We start from the raw sequence: 17116 nt of genomic DNA, 5'->3' as shown, positions 1-17116 counted from the left end.
CAGCGAGGGTTCCTCAAGTGACTGTCCCTCGGCGAGGGTCCCTCAGCGACTGTCCCTCAGTGAGGGTCCCTCAGTGACCCTCCCTCAGCGAGGAGACCTCAGCGACTGTCCCTCAGCAAGGAGACAGATCTCAGCGAGGGTTCCTCAAGTGACTGTCCCTCGGCGAGGGTCCCTCAGTGAGTGTCTCCCAGCACGGGGCCCCACGCAGGGTGGGCTCAGCTCTGAGACCCCACTACTGGGGGACGGGGAGACGCGGGGAAGGCGGGCGAGGGGGATGGCGTCAGTCCCCCGAGCAGCTTCACGGACGTCTCTTTCCAGTCGCGGGCTCATCGTGCGGCACCGGGAGCGAGGAGATGCTGAAGTGCAGGAGAAGGTGTCAAGAGATGCTCGCAGAGCCCGGCTGGGAAGCGGTACAAGCCACTCCATGGAGTGGCGTTTACGTGAGGGGCTTCTCCCGCTTCAGGCTTGTTGCTGGAAGGGGAAGATGCTCTTCAGGGACTGCTTGGTCTTTGTACAACTAGTTTATGTATTACACGTTTCTTCTGTCCGCAAGAAGCCTAAAGCTTTTTGGTTTACATCTTCTTTGTGAAGACAGCGCTTCAGCTGAGATTAAGGCACAATCCAATTTGCCGTTGCCTTTCATCCCGTACAGTTACATATTTTGATGCAAGGCGAGTATAAAAGCATAGCACACAAAAATGGGGCAGTTGTACCACCACCAGGCACCACGAAACACTGGCCAGCGCTGCCCACGGCGAGCGGGCTCCCTTCCGTGTCATCTCCCAACGCCCCGCTAGGATTAGCACAGAGCAAACAAAACCTGCCTCGCTGCTGAGCAGCTCATCAACAGAGGGGTTTGATACACTGGACTTCGCAAGTCTGATACGCTCAGATTTCCCCCGGGGCTGGCAGGGCTTACTGATGGAGGGGCCCTTGGGAATCACTGCAAAGCTGCTCTGCGAGTCACCTCTTAACTCACTTTTAAAACACCACATTAGTTGCAGTATCTACGACAGTATCTACAATGTTTCCTTCCGATGATGGCTGGGCAAGGAGTGATCTGGGATTACTGATGTTATTTTGCGTGCAGGTTTTGCCCTTACTGCTAACCTTCGATGGTTACATCTGTAGGTAGGAGCTATTCTACTCTGTGTTTGCACAGCAGCTAGTGCAATCTTCGGGACCTGTGGTGCTTTATATTGCAAAAATAATAAATTGCTGACAGTTTTAGTAGTAGAATAGGGTTTAGAATAACTGTATAAATAGCAGTGCCTGGGCTTTTAACGATAACTCTGTGATGACAAAGACAGTAATGGTTATATTTATTTTTTAAAACCTGAAGAAAGCCACTTGACCTTTCTATTATTAAAGAATTCAGGTACAGATGAAGGAATCGTAAAACTGAAATAGAGCACGACCTCAATTTTTATATTCAGCGGAAGGTGTCCTAACAACAAGGATCGGTGCTTTACCATATTGCAGCACTGAGGCAGAAGGCTTTCCTACAAACGAAGGGGTACCACAAAAAAAGCCTTAATTTTGTCGAGGGATGTAAACCTCCAAAGTACTTGAAATTGTGCTCTTTCTTGCAGCCGCTTGAAATAGACGTTTCATAGAATGCCTATAGAAAATCGTAACGTCTCTTTTCAAAGGCTACAGAAAACAGAGAAGGAAGGGAAGGCATGAATTCCTTCCATTCCACATATGCCAAAGCAAAGATAAAAGCTTCCCCAAAACTGGAACCGAGATTTAATATTGGGGAAGAACACAAGTATTGGAGAAATGCATTTTTTTTTTCCCCATTAATACTCTATTTGCCCTTTTCCATCCTCATTTTGTTTCCCCTTTTTTATTGTGAATCACTAAAGACTGACTCAGACTTTCCTCGGGGAGCATTCATCATAGTAACTACTGCCATTACAGGGAGGGCATTTTCCCTTCCTTACATTTACACCACTACTTTCTAGCTCCTTTTGCCAGATTTCTTCATCTATGTAACTCCTCCATAGCAGCAGAATCACAGCTGAAATGTGCAGGTATAAGAACATCAGGCTCTGTGTGTTATTTGAGTTTCATGAACTGAAGGATGATCAGGACTGAAACCTCTGTATTTTCCAGCCACTTAAGATTCACCACAAATAGGATTTGTGTATTTAAGGAAATTTCATGGATGTTGGACCATGAACCTACTCTTGGCTCATGTTTCCATCCAATAGCATTCAATCTAATTTAGCAACACACAGCAGTTAACAAACACCGGTCATTCCACCTCAATATGCAGTTTTATATCTAGGCTTGTTGTTTGTACTTTTTGAAGCAGAGAATTGTTATAAACATGTTTAAGTGAATTCCGGCATTGTGCAGCAACGTAGACTAGTACCCTGGTGCTTTTCATAAATGCTATTCTTTAGCCCGCAGCAACACAATTACGCAGGACTGCGCAAGCATCGTCTCACTCTGGCTGCGACATCAAATGCTTCTGCAGCATTTCCAGCCTCAGACAGAAAAGAGGATTGTTTCATGTAATGAGTCTGCAGAAGGATTTTATAAATATTGTTATTCTTCCTACATTTACAGTTAAGCAAACAACACAAGGCAAAGCAGTCGCCGGAGTACAATCACTAGCCTTACACAAAAATGTGAACTGCTTTTGTGGAGGGCAGGGAGACTGAGGAAAGCGATGGAGAACACGGAAAAGTGCATTCGTGTTTGATCTCAATTGTCTGCTTAAATTCTGTTTAATTCTTTATTCTTCTGCAATAAAATGTTTGAGGGTAGGACAACAAAGAGCTTGATGGAAAAGTAAACACATTTGTAAAGCATACTAACACTCTGTACGTATTTATTAAGCAGTTACAAGGTTTGCTTAAAAGCCACAACAATATAGCAGAGTAAAACATTTCTGAATGTACCAGCTTTTGGAGCTGATCCTGAAAGACACAGACCTGTGACACAATTGTCCAGACATTCTGAACATTCCTGTCTTCTCCACCCTCTAGGAATTTAGGATCTGATTTAAGAAAAACAAAACAAACAAAAAAAATCTCTTCAAATACCAATTAGTGAAACCCACTATGTCATATTTCCATTTTAAGTTTACTGAAGAAAATGCAAGATTTATAACACCAGAGCTGGACTGATTTATGGATGTAAGGAAAGCAACATACATAGGCAGATATTACATCTTTTATTAGACCTAGTGATGTCACAGAAGCTTAGGAATACGGTGGCATTGTTTAATTTGGGTTTTTTCAAGTTCTGCTCACATTTTGCCTTTCAGGTTGCAAATTCTAGTAACTATTGTGCTGTAATGAGTGTTGCTATAGAGCTACAGTAATCAGGCAAAGGTTGTAGGTAGAGGATTGTCTAAAAAAAGATGTTAACTCTGCCTACAACTTCTACTGTAGACTGTGAAAAGCAGTTCCAAAGACACTGTGCAACTAAAACCTGAGTTACAGACCTTTGCAAGATGTAATAAATTACACTAACAGAGCATAGAAGGAATCTTTCCTTTATTATTAACGCCTCTGAATTTTCGAGAAGTGCTGAAGCTCTTTGAAAGCTTACAAAATTAACATTTAAGGTTGTCTTAAAATGCAGTTCACAAATAGCACCTTCACTGCTTAGTTTCAACACCTTAGGTTTAACACTGAGGCAGCCTTTACAGAATTTTTGTCTTTACTCTTCTAAGTCAGCTCTAAGGAAAAAAAGTTATTATTATAAAAAAAAATTAAATTTTACTTTACAATTAAACAGTGACTACAGAAGTTTCATTTTCAGTTAAAAGTGAGGGATATATAATAATATATGGGAAACTAAGCAGCTCCCTAGAAAGTATATAATTTTTATTTCATATATTTCTAAAATAATACCAGGCAGGACACACTCAAAAACACAGAGCTACAAAAATACCATGAAACAAAAAAATGGGTGTTTAAGACAAGAGTAAGTCCCATCCTCCCCACACACATGCCCCTTTGAATTCTTGCAGGCCACCTTTGACAGTCGCTGGGGTCGATACCTCTTCCACTCGCACACTAGGAAGAGGGGCAAGTGAGATAAAATAATCTGCATTTCTAAGTGCAAATAAAAATAAATACTTTAAACTACTGCTTATAAAGTGAAGTGCCAAATACCATATTAAAACAAAATGATCTTTCAGCTGAGCTGGTTAACATAGATACAAAGTTGTTCACCAAACTGCTAAGTGTGTAAAGAACTTTGTCACAGTTTTATGAGTAAGATTCAAGTTGCATATTTATGAACAAAGAGGGGTTTCTACAGAAAGAAGCATATTTTAAAAAAAAAAAAAAGTTTCCATACACACGGTCTCTGAAGATGCTCTGAAGATGCTGTTCAGTTAACACTGAACAGAGATCAAAAATTGTGCATTTCTTCTCTGAAGATATTAGCTTGCGCATTTTTAAGAAAATCACTTCAGCGGCGATTTTTAATGCTAAGTTGTAATACTTAAGACCACTCTTGTGAAACATGCTATGACAGATTAAGTAACACAGACAAGATACTGTATGAGAGACACTACAAGACCTGTAAGCGGGTAAAGCACAAAAAGCTGACAGATTTTAGCCTGCACCACATCTTACAGGACAAGTTGCTTTGGAAACAGTTCTGTACAAAACACGACAGCTAATGAAGAACCTGAGCTATGACTTAGTTTTTCCATCTGAAATCACAGTCAAAATTCACCTGTTCAGCTAGATGCTTCACCACCCAACGCAAGAGGGGTATAAGCCCAGACGCTTTGTTCAAGCTTAGAAGTCGAATGCGGATGCCAACAGATTTCTGGTTCTGTTTACGCCTGGAAAAAGCCCACCTTCTGCAAAAGCCAAACAGATCCAGGAGGTGGATGCTTCCCTGCCTTTAATTGTTGGTGATTAAATGGTAAGATCACACATTTCAAGCATGCAGTTTAGATCCCTTTATCATAAGCAGGAAAAAAAAAAGTCTTAAAATAAACCCTAATGGAACTCTTCTCAAGAAAATGCAAGATAGGATAAAATCCCCTTTTTCTGAAAGGGGCACCAATCCCCACCTCCCTCTTCCCAGGGAAATATCATTAATCTGTAGGCCTACAGATTTCAGATGCCTTTCTTGCTTAAACTGCTTATGCTGTCCGTCACGAAGCGAGGATGCATGCTTAGCAGTTAAGGTATCAAGTATATATATAGATTATACACGCTATTAATTTCTTTTATAGAGTGTCTTAACATAAACAATTGCTCAGACTGAGCCGAGAGCAGTTGGCCACCAAACTGAACAGAAACAAGAAGCATGCGTGGGGGGAGGTTAAGCATTTAAGATATGCAACCATCTGTAGCATTTGCCTAGGACTGCCGATACATACTTTTAATAACAAGCCAGATCTCAAGAGGAAATCTCTTTTAAAATATCAATACGCAGACACTGAAATACAGCTATATTGAAATACTGCATCTGTAGCAGGGTATGAGGTAAGTGCCCTTGCCCTCCGTGTCAGAAATCTAAGAGAATGCAGGGGAGGAGTTGAAGAAACAAAGAAAGAAATCATGCAGAAGTAAGCACAGCAGATAAGAGTGTTGCTCTGAACTCCAAGTCCCCAGCTTCGGCCCCTGAGATAATGTCTTAGAAGTTCCAGCTGAAAGAAGTCCTTGGTCAAGCAAGCTAGAATTGCATTTTATATTTTAGTTTAAGCTTTCTGTATCTGTGCAGCTGACTGAACCCTCACTACTTACTTTTGTTTCATCACTGGTGTCAGAACAAAAGACAGAACCTACAAGGATGCTTCTCCTCCATAGGGCACGATGAACAGAAGGCTGGCAAAGCACGTCAGAGAGGGGCCTCCATTCTAAGACATGCTTGGGGAACACAGGCTGAGGGAGGTATTTCTTAGGTTGTTACGGTCTATCCCAGTGCTATCTTCTAAAAGAAATTAGAACAACGCTCCTGTGAGACTTGGATAGTTAAGGGTCAGACGACAATCCCAAGCAAAGCCCAGCATTTTGCAGTATTTGTTTTAGAGGTTAACACACAGAGGCCTAATATAAATGTTTTATTTAAAGTAAAAAGTGTGCACAAATAAAGGGAATGATCATACAACAACGTTCAAGACCATATTCCATATGAAACAGGAAAACAGTAGTGACAATATTAACTAGCGGAGCACCCATAAGAATCCAACTCGCGTACAAAAAGGAGGTTACTCCACATAAATACATCATGCTTCTGATGCAGACACTTTCTCCAAAAGACAAAGCCTACTGCACTGGACTGTTTACACCCAATGTCCCTTCTGAATATTTTTGACAGTTGCTATACACTTAACAATGAAAAATAACTGTTAATATCATGGCACTTTGGAGAAAATTAAAGTTTAAAAATGGATTTACAGTCATTTAAGATGTTTATCACTTAGCAACATTCTTAATGGTTAGATACATAAATAGAAAAAGTATCTTTTCTGTGACATTAACTATAAAAAAACCCTAACTTTTGCTTTAAGCACAAAAGACAGTGTTTTTTAGTCCATTACTCTTCTGTGATGAATAGCAGAAATGCCCTTCCTTACAGAAAGCCATTTTACTTAATACCCCATATGAAATTAAGCCACTGTAGAGACAAGGACTTTCTTGTTTGCTTTAAATAACTTCTAAGTTTAGTATCAATTAAGTCCTGATGTCTAAACTAGTCATGCGGGTGTCGGAGTCGGAGGCTAAACAATTAATCACAATTTTAAAACTGCATGTAAGCAGTTCACTTGACATAAACTAAACGTGCTGAAGTTATTAGCTGCTCTTCAAAAGGAGGTTTACTCCGATATTTTACATTTGAAAATATACAACTTGAGTTTAAGGGAACCTGATTTTTAACAGTGCGGAGGTTCAGTGCTTCCCTGAAATTGAGGCCCCTCCAATCACTTCCCAGTTCTGAAAACTCAGCCCAATATTTAAGTTTCCTATTCATGTTGCAAAGAAAAATATGAACTAAATACTATACCATGACACGACTGTGTATTTGTGCAATCTCTCTCCTTGAAGTTAACATGTAAGTGAAAAAACATACAGCGGAAGATTTGTGCTATGAATTTACAGTGTTGCCATACAAGGATTTTCAAGCAGAGACACTGACCAAGCAGAAGTCTTATTAAAAGCTTCGGATAAGGTTTGCTAATTTGTGCTTACAGATACTTAGATCTGCTTTCAGTAACGCTTAGCTTGCCTTACAGCTCTTACTTATATAACAGATTCTTTTCTTCAATGTCTCTTAATCCCTTTTCCCCAAAATAATAATAAAAAAGTGGTACATTTGGCATTGCTTCAGCCTAAGACATTCAAAACTATTCCTTAAACGTTAAAAATAAGAATTATCTGTGCTGTATATTCCACTGTTTAATAACATGAAATGTAAGAATCACACCTCCCAAAAGTCCTAGTTTGAACCATTCTTTCAATTTATTCCAATTGCTTTACTATTAACTTTGAGTCTACTACCAACATTTAAGGTTTGATTGTGATTACAAATCATCATCTGTAAGTGAAGTTAAGGGAGTCATTGTGGACAGCACCTATTTTTTCCTAGATGTGCTTTTTCCACTGGCAAAGTTGAATGCATTTCCAACAGTATGGCAATGAGATTAAAAAAAAAAAAAAAAAAAAGGAACAAATGCCCTTATCTAGGCCATAGCTGTAATGTATGCAGTTCTGATACAGTTAAGACAGCAAGTGTAAAAGCCATAAATAATAGTATGAGGTTCTACATCTGTCAATATTAGCTGCCCATTACTGCTAAAATACACTCTACGGATTTTACCTTTTTAAAGTATTAATTGAATTCCATTTATTTAAACTGACACTTTATATCACATACAACCCTCACTGAAAAGGACAGGCTCAGAAAGGCACTCTCTGTGTATCAGTGTACAATTCCTAGCATATAATTTCGGAGCAAAGTCTATTGATTCTAATATTGAGTTAATCATCTCCTTTTGGATAGGATCAATACACCCCATGAAAGCAGCCATTCTTGACCTAGTCAGTTTAAAAATCTGCTCTCCTTGCTGTCATTTCAATCTGAAGGGCAGTAACACAGCTCTAAGTCTAAGGAGAACAGGGAAATCAGATGTTTAGAGAGATTTAGAACTACAGAAGTCGTAAGTTCTTACTTGTCTTGCTGGAAAAGTGGAAGTCCTTTAATAATATTTTATTACATCCCCTAATGCAATTTGTATTCTTAAAGCAGTAAGAAAACTTTCCTTTATCAGGATGCTGTATTGGCAGATTATACAGCCGGACCCCATTGTTCAGTCAGGAGCCCCAGAGACCAACCTTTATATTCAAGTTTGGCAAGACTGTTGGAAAGTTTAACATTTTAAATCTGGCAGCTGAAGGTTCAAGCATAACAACTGTCCTGGACAACAATTCATACAAAAAGAAAATTAGTGAGTAATTCACACTAGGTGGCAAGGGTAAGATGTTCAGTTACTCGTTTTATGCAAGTGCATCCAAATGAAGAGATGTTTACCCATGCAGAAACAAACTGAGTAACAATTGGCACAGTCCAGAAATGGAGAATTCAAACACATTCCTCAGCTGACATCAAAAGAGGATTTATATATTCAAAGCCTTCAAATTCTGACTGGTCAATCTTCTTCACAATATCACTATTAAGATTAAAAAACAGTCATTAGTTCAGCAAAATTAAAAAGGTAACAATACTAACTGACAGTTTGCCTTTAAATTTAGACCTGCACACCGGATTGCAATTGAGGACATTTCCCTTCTCTCTTTTGTCCCTCTCTATCCTTACAGTTACCACTGTTGGGGCTTTTTTAGCCCCTGTAATAGTAACAAAACACAAAACCACTCAGGACCAGTGATTGGGCTGCTCCCATGCACATACTCTCCCCACAAAGCAATCTGCAAGGTCTGCAGTTTTAAAACTTTCCCAAAACAGTCAGTTTTGTAGAACACTGAAAACATTGGGATGTGATAGATACTCCACTTGCAACAGCAACTCTTCTAAACTTTGTTTGTACATGATGCATTTACAAAGGGATGAAGAAGGAAGTTTGATCTCAGACCTAATTAAGGTGCACAGGTTAACATTTAATACTCACTGTTTGTGTTTACATACTGTATGAACATTAGACAAAGCCCCCCCAAAATTCCTAAAAGGCGAACAGCAGTGGCTCAGGTCAAACTAGAAAGGCCCTTCCCTCCTCATCCCAAATCAGGGCCCCTCAGGAGTGAGGAACCACAAATCCACTACCAAAATCAAATGCATTATCATGCATTTTATCAAGGGTTTTCAGCCAGGATAATCTTGCTTGACTACTAACAATTTAAAACACCCGAACAAGCCAAACAAAGCATCTTGTTCAGAACACCCAAGATAAATTCAGTCTAAACCCAACATTCTAGAAATATCGTGGCTTAAAGTAACGCAAAAAATAAACCACTTGACAAAACAGGTCTTTTCCTTCACACGTTCATTTCTTGCAGATGATACCACTAAAACTTGTAAAATAGCACTTAGTCATTTTTCCCTCAACTAAGATACTTTACATCAACTTTCCCACTGTTAGTTGATTTTTTACATCATGCCCCAGAGCACAATACTTAATCCAGCCACACTAAGTCTACCATGAGGACACATAACAGAATTTTCTCCAAACTAACACAGGAAAATGTTATTTACTGCTTTATGTATACTCTATATACCACAACTACAGCTATTAAATGAAGTTTTATAACTCCTTCACTGACCTATCAGAACTTCTTAAATTCTACATTACTTACTCATCATCTGGAGTGAGCTGCACAGGTTCATTGGTGAATTGGGAGTCAAAGTTATCCAGACCAAATTCTCCAGATATATTTGGTTTAAATGGAGGCACCACTTGCTTTTGCTCCATCTAAGAATAAATGCACTTAGTGACACCAAGAATGAGCTACAACCTATTGAATTATTTTTAAACAAGGCTGGAAGTTACTATTAAGTTTGTTTTGTGTACTTTCTACAGTCATTCTATCAATCCAGTGTACTTACTGTGTGTAAAAGGGTTAAAAGATTCTGTATTGGCATTATGGTATATCCTAAGTTAAGAGCTTAAGGTTTTTGAAGTTTTTACATCTCTCATGCTCACAACAAGTTGTCAAGCTATCACTGTATATAAAGAAAATAACCCAAGCCAGTGGGCATTCACATACCAGATCCCAATCAACATTGCGAAAGAACGGATGTCCCTGGATATCTGCAAATCCTGTTTGAGGATGGCAGCCTAAACGTTCCTTTGGATCCTACATAAGGAAGAAAATATTTCTAAATGGGTGCTGTGGCCTACACATGAATAAAATACAAATGTTACAAGTTCCATGAGAAATGAAACACCAGAGTTACAAAGGACACTGAAGAACTAAGTTAGCATTATTTATTTTGGAAACTGTTCCAATGTACTGTCTGAAATAGGCATGAATACAGGGAAGCCTTTAACGGAATTTTATATAAACAACCATGCCATCTTTCTTCATTTTTATTCAGACCTGTTTAAATATACCACAGGTTTCAGAGCAAACTGGGTTAGATTACAAGGGAATTTGATTCTTCCCCCTGCCCACCCCTCCCTGAGTGGACTGACTACGCCAGGCAATCACACTGAGGTACTAACTGCAGGTTACTGATAAATGCAGTGGAAAGAAGGTTATTTTAACAAGACAATTGCACCTCCATGTACGCGTATTCACACGTGCATACATTACCAGGGAGTTGCAACACAAGCAGTGTTCTTGAGCAGTACTGCTTTCTTAGAATAATTTAAACAAATCTGTTTTTTCCTGTACCTCTTTATCCACACTCATCTAACACTCACTAAATAAAGGCCAGCAAGTGCTTGGACTAGTCCACTCCCACATATGCACCTTTTGACTCTCAGGCTAGTTAGCTACCAGCAAACAGTAAGCATATACTGCCTCTGCATTTCTCTCAATGAAGTCATCAGCAGTTGTCAGAGTGATTTGCTAAGCTTATTTTCATTCTTAAAGAGAAGAAATCTGGTAAGTTTGTCCAATTCCCCAGGTTAAAGAATCACTCTGAGCATTTCTAAGCCTTTCAACTTGAAATTTACTCATGTTCCCAGCCTGAGAATCTGGAGCTTCAGATTCTAAGACAAGTATCTAGAATAGGTCTCCCAGCCCCACTGAAATTCTGCTTTAGGCTCACATCTTTTCTACACTGTTTCTGCATATGGCAGATAAAGTATGTCTGCTACACATCGGTTTGTCAACAGGTTTAAAAAAAAACCCAAAAAACCCCCAAAAAACAGCTGCTCTTGAGAAGTCTTAAATAGTCCCCTTTAGCTCTTACCTTATTAAGGAAACTCTTTAGAACACCTGCTGCTTTAACAGAAAGGGATCGGGGAATTCGGATCTGTTTTTCCAAAATTACTGCAAGAAAACAAGGTTCATATCAGCCTTTGCATCTTTAAAAGTCAGATTAAAGGTAAGTAGAAACAAAGCACTGAAGTGTAGGAACGCTCATGGTACTTACCTTGGAAAAGATAATCTTCTGTGTTCTGATCAGGATTGTCGGAACTCCCAACAATATCAAATGGTGACCGGCCCGCCATCATTTCAAACATAAGTACACCAAGTGCCCACCAGTCTACACTGAAGCCTAGAATTCAAAGGAGAAAACACCACTGAAGATATTTTGGAGCAAAAATACAAACAATTTGGGGGCTAAAGACAGACATGCTTTGAGAAGAAAGAATTCATTCAAAAACTTAAGTATTGCCAGTCTTTCCGATTATCTGAACAAAGGAGAGGTAACTTATGTGTGCAATAGGAGGGAATGCTGTACAAAGAAAAGGAAATGAAAAAAGTTTAAGGGTTGGTGTTTGGACCTTAACAAAGGTTTAGATAACATTTAAGCCTAGTCATTACTAACCAACAGGAGGGGGTTGGTTATCCAGGGCAGGGGATGAGGACAAGAAGGAAGTATGTGATTCTTAATGGTAGCAAGACAGTCATGTATGGAGCTAAGCACATGTATTCTACTATTCACTTCTAAAGAAAAAAAAAAAATCCAGTAGCTAGGCTGGGACTGATATAGTCTGGTTGGCCTAGAAAGTTTGTGAAAAGGAAGGAAGATGTGAAGCCAGTCTGAAAGATACATTCGATTGAAATGAGATGGTAGATTTAAAAAATAGATATACTTTTTTTTTAAATAGGAACTAATGGTAGAATTTGTTAAAATCTTAAGGGCCGAAAACAGATTAAAGATCTGCTTGGTACCGTATTGGCAGCTTAGGAAGAAAGGGTAAGTAACACAGCAAGCCTTCTATACTCTTACATCTCTTGCTTCAGGAATCTTGTGGACTTCCTGAACAAGCAATTGCATAGACAATTTAATTGTTAACACTGAGATTTGTGAAAGGGATGTCTACTATCTAGGCCCTCTGCAATGCATTTATATCTAATACTATCATTGCTGCCAAATATAAAGCTCCAAACCTGAACACAATTCAAGACTGCAAGTATATCATTAGTAGTAGCTAAAAATAGTTATAAACAATAATAAATTTGGAAGACTCCAAGCTATTCTTCAAGACTGATAAAAAGAATTTAAAACTTGGAAGGCAGGGTATCTCATTTGCTTGGTGTGATGTTTTCTGCCCCTCCTTTGATGGGTTTATTTACTTTTTCAGACAGGATGCTGAATTAGACTGATGACATGTCTAATGGAGATTTATCCTTTCTACTGCTAAACAACTCGAGTAAGAAGAGACAAGGTGAAAGTTATACGGCAGCAGTGAAAAAATCTATTTACCATAATCCTCTCCCCGGAGAATTTCAGGTGCAATATAGTTTGGAGTCCCACAAAACGTGCTGGTTGTGTCACCAGGCCTCAGACCCTCCTTTAAGAAAAGATGGGAAGAAAATACTTTACAGTCAGCCAAAGATCCCACACTCCCCCTCTGCTACGAACTTCATTTTGAGTTCATTTAAGCGTCCTGAATAAACTGCTTTCGTTTTAGTAAAACTATACTTAAATCTGTACGTAAATGAATAGAAAACACTACTTGTTTCAGAAGAAACAGAAGTAGGTTGCATCTAGAGTCTCAAGAGGATGGCACATACCTACTGACAACAACATCTTAAGGTTTTAGCTAGTAAGCTCCACATCTCCAACAATAGGCAAGTGGGAATAACTGAGGCATGGTGGAACAGCTTACATGACTGGCATGTTGCGATGGACAGATACAAAGTTTTCAGAGAAGAGCATGGGATGCAGAATGGGGGGAGGTTACCCAAAGAAGTTGTGCAGTCTTCATCCTTGGAAGTTTTCAAAGCCAAACTGAATAAAGCCCTTAATAACCTGGCCTCATCTGCTTTGAGCAGGAGGGTGGATTAGATTTCCTGAGGCCCTTTCCAACCTGTGTTATTTTATGCTCTTCAGTTGCTTAGCCAAAATCATAGCATTTAAAACAGTTCTAATAGATCAGCATAATGGCAATTCCACAGCAAAGTCAAACCTGTGCTCCAGTGTCTTTGTAGTGACAAAAGTTTTCTAGAGGAAATGGGAAGTGTCATAGAATCCAAATGGGAGCAAGTGTGACTGATGTATTTCATCCTCTTGCTCTTTTTGAAATCAAGCTAATTTGACTATTTCAGCCTACCTTTCCCAGTCAAGTTGATACAGCAGCTTTATAAAAACATAAACAGTATATATAATGTTGTCTGCACACTGTGGCATTTTCCTTTTCTCCATTTGTAGAAGTGAAATAAGTATACAGCCTATCTGCACTGTGTATAAATGCATGCCTTGAAATTTCACATTTTTAAGTCTCTGCATCTTTTAATTTATGACAATTTTTTAATTGTTGATTTTACTGGTTAGCAAGGAACTAGAGCTTACCTTGCACATGCCATAATCTGTGAGTTTAATATGCCCTTCAGAATCTAGTAGCACATTATCCAGTTTTAAATCTCTGTAGATTATCCCTCGTTCATGTAAATAGTTCAATGCTAGACTGATTTCAGCAGAATAAAACCTAGTGTAGAAAGAGATATTGATTACTCAAGTAATCAAAACCCAAACCACAATAACATAGTCTTGGTAATATACTTTTCTAAATATAATCCCATGTATTCTATTATTTTTCATCAGAGAAGTGGTTAAGTTGTTTATAATCATACAAATGTTTCTATCCACAGTCACTTCAAAAATTATTTTTAATTAATATTAATGTCTACTGAAATCATCCCTTTCATCTCACCATCTGAGATGAAGCATATGCACCAAGAACTCAGCATTTGCCTGGACAGCTGGTAGTGGTTCTTGCAAGAGAAACACATTGGTATCATTAGACATTTAAAAAAAATACCACAAAAGTGTTTTTCTAGCAAAAAAATTCAGAATCAGACTGAAGTCATCTAGGGTAATGCTAATGCAAACAAGACCTAAGTGCTTCCTATTACAATTCCTCCTTGAAACAAAAATATGGTAGCTTGCAGCATTAAAATGAAGATGCAGCTTCCCATTTCTTAAATCCTTAACATCTGGAGAGGATTTGCCAGCTCATCATCATAATCTCTGCACTACTGCACTGTGTCAGAAAACCAACTATTCTGATGCAAGAAATCTGAAATTAGACATACCTGGCATGCTCCTCTGGCAGCTTTCTCTGTCTCTGCATATGAAACATTAGATCGCCTCCATTTACGTACTCTATAACAAAGAATAACCTGAAACACACAGGAGATTGTTCGATAACAGACAACCTGTAACACCTCAGACCTCTTTCAGCCTTGTATACAGTCATTTGTAACAATGTCACTTCAACTCCTCCCATCTCTATGGCTGGTTTCACCATTTTCCCTCCCTTTGAATAAATTCCCAAAGTTAAAAATCAAGTATACAGAGTTTCTCTAGATAATTCCTTTACTGCTAAAGGAAAGTAAGTAATCCTTCCCACATTCCTAATCCATTACAGCTACCGCTTGTCATTATTACGTATGTGACTTACAGAAAATAGATTCACATCAGTTTCTATGCACAAACCACAAAAAAAAAAAAAAAAAAAAATTTCTCATTTTCCTTCCTGATCCCTTTAATCTTCTTTGTTTGTGGTTAATACTATTAGTATATTACAAATACTTTTTCTTCTCACTTCCTTCCACTAGCTTCTCACCTTTTCAAACAGCAAGGATGTTGTTTAAATACGCAATAACTATATTTCAGATATACTGAAACTTATTGCTGTATAGAATAGTAATTTATCCATCTACTGCAATCTCTTCTCCTATATATAAACACACAGGAAAATAATCATTTTCATCTCTATTACCCTGTTTTCCTTTTCAAAATTCAGGTACTATGTTCCGAGTCTTGCTCAGAGACTAGTCTTGATAGAGTCCATGCAAGTTTGAGATAAATTTCCTCATTTTTTGTACTTCTAATTTCTCTCTCCTTAAACCTTTTTTTCCTCCCACTCTAGGTTCTGTCTTCTACCTCATATTCTTAAGCCTTTTTTACTGCTAGCTGGACCTCTCTTCCTGTCCAGAATCCTCTCCATCATACCTACCGGCACTTAACATTCTTTTGCGTCTTCCCAATCTGAAAAGCTTAGCTGATGAACACAGCCTTTTGCTCATAAAATGCTACTACGATTTACAGTATGTGGACTTGTGCTACCTACCTAACACTTAATGCTTTAAATAGGCCTTTGAGGTGCCTAACAGCATGAAATATTTTTTGAATGAGAGTATCACCTTATTATGTTATGACCTTTACCTGCTTTCTGTCTGGAAGCAAGAGTGTAGTCCGACAAGAAAGGGATGATTTGAAGCCTGTTCAAAGACGTGTTTCTCTGTCTGAACCCAATCAATATCCTATTTAAGAAAAGCGACATTCAGAAAAGGACTGTTGCACTTCCTAGGTCAAGTATTAATGACAATTGGCAGAAAAGATATTCAAGTGTTTTGCCATCCTCATTTTACTTGCAAGAAATTAAATATTATATAGTTCTCCAATGTGAAGAAAGACGATTTAACATACTTTTTTTTTTTTTTTTTCCTCCTGTCTTCAGTGTCCCATAGTTTTAGCCTCAGTGTGTAACTACACTTGGGAATGTAAAAAGAGTCATCTATAAAAGATAAACTAGTGCAGACAAATGTAAAGTAGCATTGAGAAACACCGAACTCAGTGGCAGCCTGAGGAATAAATGCAAAAGCTCTTGGATAGCAAACCACAGTCACTCAAGTCTTTTCAGAGTAGCCTAAAGAAACACAAAGGAAATCTTCAGAAACAAGAGGTGTTTAGCATTTTAATACCACAATTTCTCACAAGTTTCTGCTAATCACTGTACAAGCTACAAAAACTGTTAAGATGGAGGTCCAATGTGAAGAGCAATTAAAATAACATTGTGAGTTCTCCTTTGTGACAAAACCCCAAACTTTTAACATATGAAAACCAGACTCAATCCATTTCTTTTTCAGCTCAGCAAGCCAACATAATAGGAGAGATATGGAATACTGCTCCAAAATAACAAAGCAAGACAGGCTTATTAACTTTAATTCTGCAGGAGCACTGCTGCAGACAGTGCTCATCACAGAAGGACACTGTCAACAGAGGCAATGAGACTCATGACAGAAACCACTGGCACAGGCGGGCAGCTGTGAGCTACCAGTCTGTCAATGAAGACCTCAAAACTGGCTAATTGTCTTGTGAACCTTCTGTAGTATAGTATGTATAAGAAACCGCATGCATAATTTTCAATTAGTGTTACAGACCCAGAAGCCTGGCTCCCACCTTGTGGTAGATACTGAAGCTTTTTGGAAGAGTTGCCCGATTTGTTGATAAAAAGCTTGCCTACCTCATCATCATTGACGAGCTCCTTCTTCACCACTTTCATTGCGTAAATGCGTTCAGTTTTCTTCAGTCGAACAAGTAGTACTTTAGCGTAACTACCTCTTCCTATAACTCGGAGCAAATCAAAATCCTGAAGACCCAGACTGGAGGAAGCTTTGCCACTTTCTCTAATGCTCATTGCCTTTTGATAAAGATAATTCGAAATTAGTAAGCAGGCTTGCCAATTTTAAGAACTGCAAAAGTTAGCATT

The 17116-nt window shown here is 38.6% G+C and overlaps 1 protein-coding gene across 6 annotated transcripts in view; it reads right to left on the bottom strand.

Annotated features, from left to right (window-relative positions):
* Nucleotides 1-2825: 2825 nt before the first annotated feature.
* Nucleotides 2826-17116, bottom strand: part of PRKCI (protein kinase C iota) — a 36604-nt gene continuing 22313 nt past the window's right edge. For 4 of the 6 annotated variants that reach the window (XM_030028476.2, XM_030028475.2, XM_041127009.1 and 1 more), the window contains 10 exons: nucleotides 16871-17047; nucleotides 15790-15887; nucleotides 14655-14741; nucleotides 13912-14047; nucleotides 12823-12910; nucleotides 11542-11667; nucleotides 11359-11438; nucleotides 10206-10295; nucleotides 9795-9910; nucleotides 6035-8656 (listed from right to left, as the gene is read on the bottom strand). In XM_030028476.2, the coding sequence (XP_029884336.1) occupies nucleotides 8569-8656; nucleotides 9795-9910; nucleotides 10206-10295; nucleotides 11359-11438; nucleotides 11542-11667; nucleotides 12823-12910; nucleotides 13912-14047; nucleotides 14655-14741; nucleotides 15790-15887; nucleotides 16871-17047 (1086 nt within the window). In that variant the 3' untranslated portion in view covers nucleotides 6035-8568. Of the gene's footprint in view, nucleotides 5920-6034; nucleotides 8657-9794; nucleotides 9911-10205; nucleotides 10296-11358; nucleotides 11439-11541; nucleotides 11668-12822; nucleotides 12911-13911; nucleotides 14048-14654; nucleotides 14742-15789; nucleotides 15888-16870; nucleotides 17048-17116 lie in introns of those variants that run through there. The other 2 variants (XR_005933488.1, XM_041127008.1) reach the window with 2 other exon arrangements.

The sequence above is a fragment of the Aquila chrysaetos genome, chromosome 10, assembly GCF_900496995.4.
Source record: "Aquila chrysaetos chrysaetos chromosome 10, bAquChr1.4, whole genome shotgun sequence".
NCBI lineage: Eukaryota > Metazoa > Chordata > Aves > Accipitriformes > Accipitridae > Aquila > Aquila chrysaetos.
Note: the sequence above shows the minus strand (reverse complement) of the source record. Positions and strands in the feature narration are given on the sequence as shown.